This window comes from Crinia signifera, chromosome 6, assembly GCF_055691185.1.
Source record: "Crinia signifera chromosome 6, ASM5569118v1, whole genome shotgun sequence".
NCBI lineage: Eukaryota > Metazoa > Chordata > Amphibia > Anura > Myobatrachidae > Crinia > Crinia signifera.
Genome location: NC_139222.1, coordinates 36,747,415 through 36,760,774, shown reverse-complemented (window position 1 = coordinate 36,760,774; position 13,360 = coordinate 36,747,415). Strand labels below are relative to the sequence as shown.

Below are 13,360 nucleotides of genomic sequence, written 5' to 3'. Positions count from 1 at the left end.
CCCGTGACCCCCCCCTCCCGTGATTCACGGCACACCCCCCGCGACCCCCCCTACCATGATTCGCCGCACCCCCGCCCCCGTAACCCCCCTCCCGCGATTTGCGGCAACCCACCCCGCGACCCCCCTCTTGCGATTCTCTGCAATCCCTCCCCTCCCACGATTCGCAGCATCCACCCCCCCACAACCCCCCCTCCTGCAATTCGCGGCACCCCCCGCGACCCCCCCTCCTGCAATTCGCGGCACCCTCCGCGACCCCCCTCCCGCGATTCGCGGACACCTAAGTTGCAATACAGGGCATCTTTCATACAATTCTAACCATATTTCTCATATACAAACGTTCACAAATTAAGGGGGCGCAGCCCCTTACGACGGTGTGAAGAGCGCCCGTAGGGCGCGATGAATCACCTAGTAATATATAAAACCTAGGCAAAGTGCCCTAACAAGTATTAACATAAAACCAAACCAATGCCTCATTGCCTTGTGGTATGGAGCAGTATGACAGACGGTGCTTGTAGCGCAGATAATGAAAGGGCCATCAGGGATTACCCATTGTTCTGCGGTATGCAACAGGTCACCATAGCCATTATCTCCACGACAAGCACCGTGTGCCATACTACTCCATGCCAACTTTGAAATAATTGTATGGAATGTGCTTATAAATCTTGTTAAACCGGTGTTTCGTCTTGGTCCGTGCTGTCACTCAACAATGATGTATACAGGTGACTGTAGCGAGGAGGTGTAGCCGGTTGGGTACAGGATTGCGCACTCGGTGAGGTGGTTTCAGGCAATGAGGCAAGTGCTGGTGAGGGTACGGCACTACTAGTAGATGGCGTCTCCTGCCATGGGAGAAGTCCAACTAATTTGGTTTGAATTGTCAGAAGGCCAAGACGGCCCCTAAACAGGAGTTCGCTAGTGAGACGTTCGAGCGCCATCTGTTGTTCCGGATTCAACTTCCGCAAGCCCTCAGCCACGTATTTGCCGAAGGTGTCATACTGGTCAGGGGGCCTACGCAGCACCTGCTCTGCTCGTATAAGTATATCATCATCCGGGTCTGGGTCAGGGACTGTCTTGGTCCTGCGTTTTTTCTTTTTTGAGAATAGTTGTGGCGGGGTGGGGGTTTCTGGCACTCCACAGATTGTTCCAGATGAGTCAATTGCAGGTGGCTCAGGGGTTGGGGTAGGGGTTGAGGTGTGGCCAACCTCTTTCTCTGTGCTTGTTGTCTGTTGAAAAGAAAATAACAACAATTAGTTAACATCTCCTTTTCTTTTTTGTTCCAGTTCCCCAACACCGTGCAGGAGTGGCAAAACATCGCTGCTGAATTCGACGAGGCGTGGAACTTCCCTAATTGTGGAGGAGCCATTGATGGGAAACACGTCCGCATCAATCAGCCACCCCACAGTGTTTCCTACTACTTCAACTACAAGGGGTACTTCAGTATTGTGCTGATGGCTGTGGTAAATGCGAACTATGAATTCATCTTTGTGGATGTCGGCAGGAATGGGCGGGCTTCAGATGGTGGAACTTTGAAGGACACAAAGTTCTACCAGAGGCTCGCCTCCAACACCCTGCACTTGCCCACAGTCAAAGAAACGAAGCATGGGCTGAACTTTGTTTTCGTGGCGGACGAGGCATTTGGGCTTCATGAACACATGCCACATGCCACCTATGCCAAACGTGGTCTTGACCACGACAAACGGCTCTTCAATTACAGGCTCTCCAGGGCACGGCGGCTTGTGGAAAGTGCATTTGGAATTATGGCTAGTAGATTCCGCATTTTCCACACAGCCATTAACCTGCGGCTGGATAAAATCGACTGGGCCGTCATGGCGTGCTGTGTCCTGCACAATCTACTTCGGCGCAAAGAAAGGGCCCATCGGCCGGCAGGACCAGCACCACAGGAGGACCCAGACGAGCCTAGGGAGGTTGCACCAATCGTGTCCCTGGAGACGCCGGCCCAGCAGTACCGGGGGACAGCAAGAGCCAAACAGGTCAGGGACCAATATAAGGAGTACTTTAATGGCGTTGGTGCTGTCCCCTGGCAGGAAGACCACATTTAAAAAATGATGGGACCGCAAAGGAATGCTCTATAGGAGCCTAAAACAAACAAAGGAGGAAGGGGTGTATACACATTGGACCAGTACTTACCGACAACGGCTGGGAACTTTCATCCAGGCCCACAAACACATCGTCTGCCTCACTCTCCACCATTAGGTAGTGTCCCGACCTTGGCACCTCATGGCTCAACGTGAAGGTCAGCAGGTTGTAGTACCATAAAGACTTCTCGTATACATCTGCAGTTCCTGCACCGGACCTTTTGGACAATTGAATTTTCTTGTGTTCTTTAAGGAACACGCTCCTCAAGTTCTGTATTTTTTTTCGGACCCAGTCCGCATCAGCCTCGGGATTGTAGCTCTTGCTGAATTGGGCCAGCTCCTGAAGCGCTTGAGCTCTTTTAATTTTATTGCTGTACTCCTTCGATTTAGTTTTCCAAAGGCAGTCCAGCTCCCTATATTTCTCAAGGAACGCCTCTATAAATTCGTGTTCCTTGGCAATCGCCTGGGCCATGTCTGTAAAAAATGAATAGATTTTGAAAAAACCTATTATGTACATACTTTTTGACAAAACAAGTTGTCTTCATATAAACAGTATATGTAAATATGTTTCAATACACTGTATATTATTATTAAGAATACATGTTTGGTTTCAAAATTATTAAACAAATTTTAATAAATATTATTATAATATTTTGTTTACAAAACTTTTTTAAATCCTGGGGGTGGGAGAACATCACCTGCAAAAGGGCAGCTGGATGGTAACATTATGCTTTGGGTAGTGGGTAGGCCGCAGGGGGGTGGGGTGGCCTGTGGTGGCATACTGTGTAGTGGGTAGGCCGCAGGGGAGCATAGTGGGCTGTGGTGGCATAATGCATCTGGGGCCTTTGCCATTGGTGGGCAGCGGGTACACGGGGGGGGGTGGACTGCAGTGGCCTGATAGCAATACACATTGGTGGGCAGCGGGTACACGGGGGGGTAGGGTAGACTGCAGTGGCCTGATCGCAATACACATTGGTGGGCAGCGGGTACACAGGGTGGTGGGGTGGACTGCAGTGGCCTGATAGCAATACACATTGGTGGGCAGCGGGTACACGGGGGGGTAGGGTGGACTGCAGTGGCCTGATAGCAATACACATTGGTGGGCAGCGGGTACACGGGGGGGTAGGGTGGACTGCAGTGGCCTGATAGCAAAACACATTGGTGGGCAGCGGGTACACGGGGGGGTAGGGTGGACTGCAGTGGCCTGATCGCAAAACACATTGGTGGGCAGCGGGTACACGGGGGGGTAGGGTGGACTGCAGTGGCCTGATCGCAAAACACATTGGTGGGCAGCGGGTACACGGGGGGGTAGGGTGGACTGCAGTGGCCTGACAAAAACATACCTGCAGTCCGGTGCACGCTGGAGCAGACGTTGTGTGATCTCTGCTGCATCCACGAGGCTCCAATATGGCTGCGGTGGGAGTGTCCTGGATCTCTGCCGTAAACAACCCGGATCGGATGGATGGTCGCGACGACGTAAGCGCACACAATGTGCTAACGATGTGCATAAAATCAGCACACAATCAGCGGTCGGATCGGCTGATTCTGCTGCAGGAGGCAAAATCTCCAATGCGACATACGACGTGCCGGGAGCGCGCATCCAATCGCAAACGACCAGGATCGTGAGTAAAATACAAACGATTGTGCACCAATTCAGGCACAACCGTCGTTACAACCGTCGAAATTTGCCCTAATCGTGCCCTAATCGTTCTGGTGTGTACCAGGCCTTAAACTATAATATAAATAAAGACACAGATATAGATTTGGCAGAAGAAACTGTTTGCTATTTACTAAATTAAATTAAATTCCAATAAATGATACACCAATATATGCCTACAAGTTATAAGCCAGTCAAAATGACGGCTTCTGCTACTTTGAATTTTGAGCTGTGACAGTTTCTAGCCCACAAACTCTCCACGCCACCTGCAGTCCCTATCTGCTCCTACCGCCAATCTCTGTCTTCACAGCTCCCCCTCTCTGTATCCAGCCATTTTGAAATATCAGTGTCCCTGCAATAATTGCCATTCGCTTTCTGTTGTGACATCTTTCAGCACACAAAGGTGTAATCTGGTCCATCGAGTGGCCTCTAGTGGTAAGTGGTGGTACTTCACCTCATATGGGCGAGGACTAGTTAGCCATATATAAATAAACTAGGTGATTCATCGCGCCCTACGGGCGCTCTTCACACCGTCGTAAGGGGCTGCGCCCCCTTAATTTGTGAACGTTTGTATATGAGAAATATGGTTAGAATTGTATGAAAGATGCCCTGTATTGCAACTTAGGTGTCCGCGAATCGCGGGAGGGGGGGTCGCGGAGGGTGCCGCGAATTGCAGGAGGGGGGGTCGCGGGGGGTGCCGCGAATTGCAGGAGGGGGGGTTGTGGGGGGGTGGATGCTGCGAATCGTGGGAGGGGAGGGATTGCAGAGAATCGCAAGAGGGGGGTCGCGGGGTGGGTTGCCGCAAATCGCGGGAGGGGGGTTACGGGGGCGGGGGTTGCGGCGAATCATGGTAGGGGGGGTCGCGGGGGGTGTGCCGTGAATCACGGGAGGGGGGGGTCACGGGGTGGGGTGCCGAGAATCGCGGGGGGGTGTGTGTGTGCCGTGAATCGCGGGAGTGGGGGTTGCGGGGGGGGTGTGACGCGAATCGCCACAAGAAAAAATCAACACAGAAAGGTCAACACATGTAAATGTTGACATAAGTGTGGCACTTCATTGGTGTCCATGTCGACACATGAGAATGAATATGAAAACATTCAAAAAATGAAAAAAAAAACTTCAAAAACTCATGTCAACCTTTTTCATTGTCGACCATAGCCATGTCAGTGTTTTCCATGTGCAATTTAATTCTGGAGCTGCCGCGAATTGCGGGGGGGTGCCGCAAATTGCGGGAGGGGGGGTCGCGGGGGTGGGTGCCGCAAATCGCGGGAGGGGGGGTTACGGGGCGGGGGTTGCGGCGAATCATGGGAGGGGGGGTCGCGGGGGTGTGCCGTGAATCACGGGAGGGGGGGGGTCACGGGGTGGGGTGCCGAGAATCGCGGGGGAGGTGTGTGTGTGTGCCGTGAATCGCGGGAGTGGGGGTTGTGGGGGGGGTGTGACGCAAATCGCCACAAGAAAAAAATCAACACAGAAAGGTCAACACATGTAAATGTTGACATAAGTGTGGCACTTCATTGGTGTCCATGTCGACACATGAGAATGAATATGAAAATATTCAAAAAATGAAAAAAAAAAAAAACTTCAAAAACTCATGTCAACCTTTTTCATTGTCGACCATAGCCATGTCAGTGTTTTCCATGTGCAATTTAATTCTGGAGCTGCCGCGAATCACGGGGGGTGCCGCGAATTGCGGGAGGGGGGGGTCGCGGGGTTGGGTGCCGCGAATCGCGGGAGGGCGGGGTTCACAGGGGTTCCGGTGGGGGGTTGCCGCGAATTGCGGGAGGTGGGGGGTCACGGGGGGGTGTCGCGAATCGCGGGAGGGGGGGGGGTGTGATGCGAATCGCCACAAGAAAAAATCAACACAAAAAGGTCAACACATGTAAATGTTGACATAAGTGTGGCACTTCATTGGTGTCCATGTCGACACATTAATGAATATGAAAATATTCAAAAAATGACAAAAAAACTTCAAAAACTCATGTCAACCTTTTTCATTGTCGACCATAGCCATGTCAGTGTTTTCCATGTGCAATTTAATTCTGGAGCTGCCGCGAATCGCGGGGGGGTGCCGCAAATTGCGGGAGGGGGGGTCGCGGGGGTGGGTGCCGCAAATCGCGGGAGGGGGGGGTTACGGGGCGGGGGTTGCGGCGAATCATGGGAGGGGGGGTCGCGGGGGTTTGCCGTGAATCACGGGAGGGGGGGGGTCACGGGGTGGGGTGCCGAGAATCGCGGGGGAGGTGTGTGTGTGTGCCGTGAATCGCGGGAGTGGGGGTTGTGGGGGGGGTGTGACGCAAATCGCCACAAGAAAAAAATCAACACAGAAAGGTCAACACATGTAAATGTTGACATAAGTGTGGCACTTCATTGGTGTCCATGTCGACACATGAGAATGAATATGAAAATATTCAAAAAATGAAAAAAAAAAAAAACTTCAAAACTCATGTCAACCTTTTTCATTGTCGACCATAGCCATGTCAGTGTTTTCCATGTGCAATTTAATTCTGGAGCTGCCGCGAATCACGGGGGGTGCCGCGAATTGCGGGAGGGGGGGGTCGCGGGGTTGGGTGCCGCGAATCGCGGGAGGGCGGGGTTCACAGGGGTTCCGGTGGGGGGTTGCCGCGAATTGCGGGAGGTGGGGGGTCACGGGGGGGTGTCGCGAATCGCGGGAGGGGGGGGGGGTGTGATGCGAATCGCCACAAGAAAAAAATCAACACAAAAAAGGTCAACACATGTAAATGTTGACATAAGTGTGGCACTTCATTGGTGTCCATGTCGACACATGAGAATGAATATGAAAATATTCAAAAAATGACAAAAAAACTTCAAAAACTCATGTCAACCTTTTTCATTGTCGACCATAGCCATGTTGAGTGTTTTCCATGTGCAATTTAATTCTGGAGCTGCCGCGAATCACGGGGGGGTGCCGCGAATTGCGGGAGGAAGGGTCGCGGGGGTGGGTGCCGCGAATCGCGGGAGGGCGGGGTTCACAGGGGTTCCGGTGGGGGGTTGCCGCGAATTGCGGGAGGTGGGGGGTCACGGGGGGTGCCGTGAATCACGGGAGGGGGGTCACGGGGTGGGGTGCCGAGAATCGCGGGGGAGGTGTGTGTGTGCCGTGAATCGCGGCAGTGGGGGTTGTGGGGGGGGGTGGTGGGGGGGTGTGACGCGAATCGCCACAAGAAAAAATCAACACAGAAAGGTCAACACATGTAAATGTTGACATAAGTGTGCCACTTCATTGGTGTCCATGTCGACACATGACAATGAATATGAAAAAATTAAAAATAAATCTTCAAAAACTCATGTCAACCTTTTTCATTGTCGACCATAGCCATGTCAGTGTTTTGCATGTGCCATTTAATCCTGGTGCTGCTGCGAATTGCGGGGGGGGGGGCGCGAATCGCGGGAGGGGGGTCGCAGGGGGGGTGCCGCCAATCGTGCAAGGGGGGGTCGCGGGGGGGGGGTCTTTTTGCCGCGAATCGCGGGAGGGAGGTCGCGGGGGGGGTGTTTTTTGCAGCGAATCGCGGGAGGGAGGTCGCGGGGGGTGTTTTTTCCGCGAATCGGGGGGGGGGGGGGTCACAGGGGAGGGTTTGCCGCGATTCGCGGGAGGGGGGGGGTCGCGGGGTGGTGGTTATGCCGCGAATTGCGGGAGGGGTCGTGGGGGGGTTCTTTTTGCAGCGAATCGCAGGAGGGGGGGTCGCGGGGGTGTTTTTGCTGCGAATCGCGGTAGGGGGGGGGTCGCGGGGGAGCGGGTGTTTTTGCCGGGAATCGCGGGAGGGGCGCGCGGGGGGGGGAGGTTTTGCCGCAAATCGCGGGAGGGGGGCGCTCACCTGGTGGCTGTGGAGTAGCAGTGCTGGGCAACATGGGAAGGCAGTGGGTGTCTGGCACTGTCTGTGGGCTCACTGGGCTGGTTCTCGGTCACATACCTCCCAACATGACCCTCTCCAGGAGGGACACAATGCTCTGTTTCTAGACTTCCCCTTAATGTATGATTGCCATCACCTGTTTTAAACAGGTTAATTTCTCAGAAAGGTGTTCAGCACAGATGAAGGCAATCACACATTAAGAGGAAAGTCCAGGAACAGAGCGTTATAGACACAGACACCCACTTTGAGTGACAGATGTAGCCAAATATATAGGAGATGTGAGTAGCTCTGAGGCTTCCACTAATCTGCGAGACAGGCTGACATCAGAGACCCTCCTTAAAAATGCCTAGGAACTCCTGCATTTTTCTGACACTCCCACAAAACGGCCGGTTAACAACCCCACACATCGTCTTCCTGTCAGTCAACCTCCGTCCGCTTGCCGTTTATGAACCATACACATTTTCAGTTGTTATTTCCCATCATGCATGCTCAAAAAATAGAGTTTAAAATAAACCTTTTATTTGAATCAATTTAAAAATGCTGCAAGCCAGCGAAGTATAGACCAGGGTTGCCTACTTTTGAAAAATCATTTCAGGGAGAAAATTAAAAGGTATGGGGCGGGCCTTGCATTTCTAGGGGCGGACCTTGCGTCGCTGGGGGGGCATGAGTCATCAGGGGGCGGGTCATGTGTCATCAGGGGGCGGGCCATGGCTCAGACAAAGGTTACATAACTCTTATATAATTGGTAGTAAGCCTTCTGTGCAGCAAAACTAAATATTTTATTATAGTTAATCCTTGGGGGAATACTGAGAATCCGACAACACAAAAAAAAAAAATACAATGGGCATAATTACTTTTTTTTTAGTAAACGCATAACTAAAACATATTCCAGGTGAGCATATTAGCTCAGGAGATGGGCACTTTGGTGTTTTTCTACTATCACATTGTGGGATTAGAGGACCAAGCAAGTGTCAGTAAGGCCCCTCAGTCCATTCACATTGCACACTTGTACCCCGAGATTTACTGAATCAGAAGTTGGACGCATATTACAGTATATCAGCGCAGAAGTTTCCCCCACTAGGGACAATAGAACAGCAGCCAGTGGTGTCAGAGGCTGGGAGACACCAGGGAGAGATGCAGGGAGCAAATCCAATGCCCCGTGTGTCACCGCTCAGGAGCTTCTCTGCCGCGCACCCTGCGCCACCTACACTGCCAGCAGCAGCATCTTCCCAGGATATAGCCAGGAGCTGCTGCAGCGGCCGCCGTGTGCTGGAGCGTCGCGCTGTGCTACATAGCCTTGCTGGTAAGCCGGGAGTGAGCGTGACGGGTGAGAGTACTACTTACCCGCAGTTCTTCAGAGCAGTCACAGCGACATCGCGTTGTCGGCGTCATGGGGACAGTGGCGTGATCACACGCATATGTACATTGCAGAAGATCACGCTGCGGCTGCGGGAGAAAAGGGTCCTCTCCCGGGAGTCCGTGAGATGACCCAGGATTCCGGGAGTCTCACGGACATTCCGGGAGAGTCGGCAACCCTGGTATAGACAAACAAGTTTTATGTGCAGAATCAAAGAAAATAAAGTGATTGAAATCAGGGGCTGGCTGGCAACTTTTAGCCTGGGGGGCAAATGCATGTAAGAGGCCCTGTCTTTTGTACTTGTGCACAGTAACTTCGAAATTTCGCACTTCATACTGCATATAATATATTTCATAGGTAACGAAATGCAAAAAATCATGGCTCATTTCAAGATGCCTGAGGTCTGCCTCATGAGATATATATATATATATATATATATATTTATATATACTAGGTGATTCATCGCGCCCTACGGGCGCTCTTCACACCGTCGTAAGGGGCTGCGCCCCCTTAATCCCTTAATTTGTGAACGTTTGTATATGAGAAATATGGTTAGAATTGTATGAAAGATGCCCTGTATTGCAACTTAGGTGTCCGCGAATCGCGGGAGGGGGGGGTTACGGGGCGGGGGTTGCGGGGAATCATGGGAGGGGGGGTCGCGGGGGTGTGCCGTGAATCACGGGAGGGGGGGTCATGGGGTGGGGTGCCGAGAATCGCGGGGGAGGTGTGTGTGTGTGTGCCGTGAATCGCGGGAGTGGGGGTTGTGGGGGGGTGTGACGCAAATCGCCACAAGAAAAAATCAACACAGAAAGGTCAACACATGTAAATGTTGACATAAGTGTGGCACTTCATTGGTGTCCATGTCGACACATGAGAATGAATATGAAAATATTCAAAAAATGAAAAAAAAAACTTCAAAAACTCATGTCAACCTTTTTCATTGTCGAACCATAGCCATGTCAGTGTTTTCCATGTGCAATTTAATTCTGGAGCTGCCGCGAATCACGGGGGGTGCCGCGAATTGCGGGAGGGGGGGGTCGCGGGGTTGGGTGCCGCGAATCGCGGGAGGGCGGGGTTCACAGGGGTTCCGGTGGGGGGTTGCCGCGAATTGCGGGAGGTGGGGGGTCATGGGGGGTGCCGCGAATCGCGGGAGGGGGGGTTGCGGGGGGGTGTGACGCGAATCGCCACAAGAAAAAATCAACACAGAAAGGTCAACACATGTAAATGTTGACATAAGTGTGCCACTTCATTGGTGTCCATGTTGACACATGACAATGAATATGAAAACATTCAAAAAATGAAATAAATCTTCAAAAACTCATGTCAACCTTTTTCATTGTCGACCATAGCCGTGCCAGTGTTTTGCATGTGGCATTTAATCCTGGGGCTGCCGCGAATCGCGGGGGGTGCCGCGATTTGCGGGAGGGGGGGGGTTGCAGGGGGTGGGTGCCGCGAATCGCGGGAGAGCGGGGTTCATGGGGGTTCCGGTGGGGGGTTGCCGCGAATTGCGGGAGGGGGGGGTCGCGGGGGGGGGGTGCCGCGAATCGCCGGAGGGGGGGTTGCGGGGGGTGTGACGCGAATCGCCACAAGAAAAAAATCAACACAGAAAGGTCAACACATGTAAATGTTGACATAAGTGTGGCACTTCATTGGTGTCCATGTCGACACATGAGAATGAATATGAAAATATTCAAAAAATGACAAAAAAACTTCAAAAACTCATGTCAACCTTTTTCATTGTCGACCATAGCCATGTCAGTGTTTTCCATGTGCAATTTAATTCTGGAGCAGCCGCGAATCACGGGGGGGTGCCGCGAATTGCGGGAGGGGGGGTCGCGGGGGTGGGTGCCGCGAATCGCGGGAGGGCGGGGTTCACAGGGGTTCCGGTGGGGGGTTGCCGCGAATTGCGGGAGGTGGGGGGTCACGGGGGGTGCCGCGAATCGCGGGAGGGGGGGTTGCGGGGGGTGTGACGCGAATCGCCACAAGAAAAAATCAACACAGAAAGGTCAACACATGTAAATGTTGACATAAGTGTGCCACTTCATTGGTGTCCATGTTGACACATGACAATGAATATGAAAAAATTAAAAAAATTAAAAATAAATCTTCAAAAACTCATGTCAACCTTTTTCATTGTCGACCATAGCCATGTCAGTGTTTTGCATGTGCCATTTAATCCTGGGGCTGCTGCGAATTGCGGGGGGGGGTGCCGCGAATCGCGGGAGGGGGGTCGCAGGGGGGGTGCCGCCAATCGTGCAAGGGGGGGTCGCGGGGGGGTTCTTTTTGCCGCGAATCGCGGGAGGGAGGTCGGGGGGGGTTCCGCGAAAACGGGGGGGTCACGGGGGAGGGTTTGCCGCGATTCGCGGGAGGGGGGGGGTCGCGGGGTGGTGGTTATGCCGCGAATTGCGGGAGGGGTCGTGGGGGGGTTCTTTTTGCAGCGAATCGCGGGAGGGGGGGTCGCGGGGGTGTTTTTGCTGCGAATCGCGGTAGGGGGGGTCGCGGGGGAGCGGGTGTTTTTGCCGCGAATCGCGGGGGGGCGCGGGGGGGGGGGGAGGTTTTGCCGCAAATCGCGGGAGGGGGGCGCTCACCTGGTGGCTGTGGAGTAGCAGTGCTGGGCAACATGGGAAGGCAGTGGGTGTCTGGCACTGTCTGTGGGCTCACTGGGCTGGTTCTCTGTCACATACCTCCCAACATGACCCTCTCCAGGAGGGACACAATGCTCTGTTTCTAGACTTCCCCTTAATGTATGATTGCCATCACCTGTTAAACAGGTTAATTTCTCAGAAAGGTGTTCAGCACAGATGAAGGCAATCACACATTAAGAGGAAAGTCCAGGAACAGAGCGTTATAGACACAGACACCCACTTTGAGTGACAGATGTAGCCAAATATATAGGAGATCTCATCTCATGAGGCAGACCTCAGGCATCTTGAAATGAGCCATGATTTTTTGCATTTTGTTAGGATCCCATACCTCCCAACTTTGTAAATCTGCCACTCAGGACCCCTGTGCGTGTCCCCAATTTTGCCACTAAGGGGCATTGCGCAGCACATGTCCCCACACCCCTCACATGCACAGCACATGTCCCCACACACCTCACATGCCCAGCACATGTCCCCACACACCTCACATGCCCAGCACATGTCCCCACACACCTCACATGCCCTGCACATGTCCCCACACACCTCACATGCCCTGCACATGTCCCCACACACCTTACATGCCCTGCACATGTCCCCACACCCCTCACATGCACAGCACATGTCCCCACACACCTCACATGCCCAGCACATGTCCCCACACACCTCACATGCCCAGCACATGTCCCCACACACCTCACATGCCCTGCACATGTCCCCACACACCTCACATGCCCTGCACATGTCCCCACACACCTTACATGCCCTGCACATGTCCCCACACACCTCACATGCCCAGCACATGTCCCCACACACCTCACATGCCCAGCACATGTCCCCACACACCTCACATGCCCTGCACATGTCCCCACACACCTCACATGCCCTGCACATGTCCCCACACACCTCATATGCAACTCAACTAGGTAAGCTTAGAGCTCTACTCAGCTTACTTTTCTTGTGTTGCTGCCTGGAATGGATCTTTCCCATATACACAGGCAGAGCAGACACAGAAGGCGGGACATCACTCTCCTCTCTGGTTGGATGCCTGTGTGACAGCCTGCCTGGCTCCGTGTGGTGCAGCACTGCAGCAGCATGTTACTGTGTGTCATAGAGATGGTCAAAACGGATCCTTAAGCTGAGCCGGGAACCGCCGGATCGTTCAGTGAAAAGATACATATCTTTTAGACAGATCCTCGACTCGCTTTTGAAAAAAAAAGGGAATATACATGACCGGGTGAAAACACTGATCGATGGCTGGGTGCAGAATCACCATCGATGGCAACCATCGATGGCGTCTGCACCGATGGCCTTCCCTGGCAGCAGCAGCTAATCTTTCTATCACTTGTAGTCACAGCACTGTACTCAGTCTACAGAGGTAGTACATCTCAGCTGCCACAGGTGGCAGCACTGAGATCAGGAAAATGCATTGTAAACTGAAACGGATCACCTTTTTGGGATCGGCGGCTCATTCGTTCTTGGGCGGGATCCGTTCAAAACATCTGGTTCATTCGCGAACGACCCATCTCTAGTGTGTCAGGCTAGTCTCTCCCCCTCTCCTTCCTGCCGAGCTGCTGCACCCGCCCCTTCTAGTCTCCTGCGCTCCTCCGGAGTTCAGACTAGTAGTCTGACTGACATTGCCTGCCACTCTAGGGCCCCTGCTGGATACCTTATATGGTGCCCCTCTCAAATAATTAGAAGGGGGGTTAATCTGCCCCCCCTCCCCCCTCCCTGTTCCGACGCCCCTGATTCCC

General features: G+C 53.1%; 1 protein-coding gene across 1 annotated transcript; it reads right to left on the bottom strand.

Moving 5' to 3' along the window:
- Positions 1-274: 274 nt before the first annotated feature.
- Positions 275-13,210, bottom strand: LOC146007551 (uncharacterized). The gene is made up of 3 exons (XM_083146002.1): positions 12,560-13,210; positions 2,146-2,567; positions 275-1,220 (listed from the first exon to the last, which is right to left on the bottom strand). Exons 1-3 carry the CDS (start codon positions 12,594-12,596, stop codon positions 666-668), a joined length of 1,014 nt encoding a protein of 337 aa, XP_083002128.1. The 5' UTR covers positions 12,597-13,210; the 3' UTR covers positions 275-665.
- Positions 13,211-13,360: the final 150 nt, after the last annotated feature.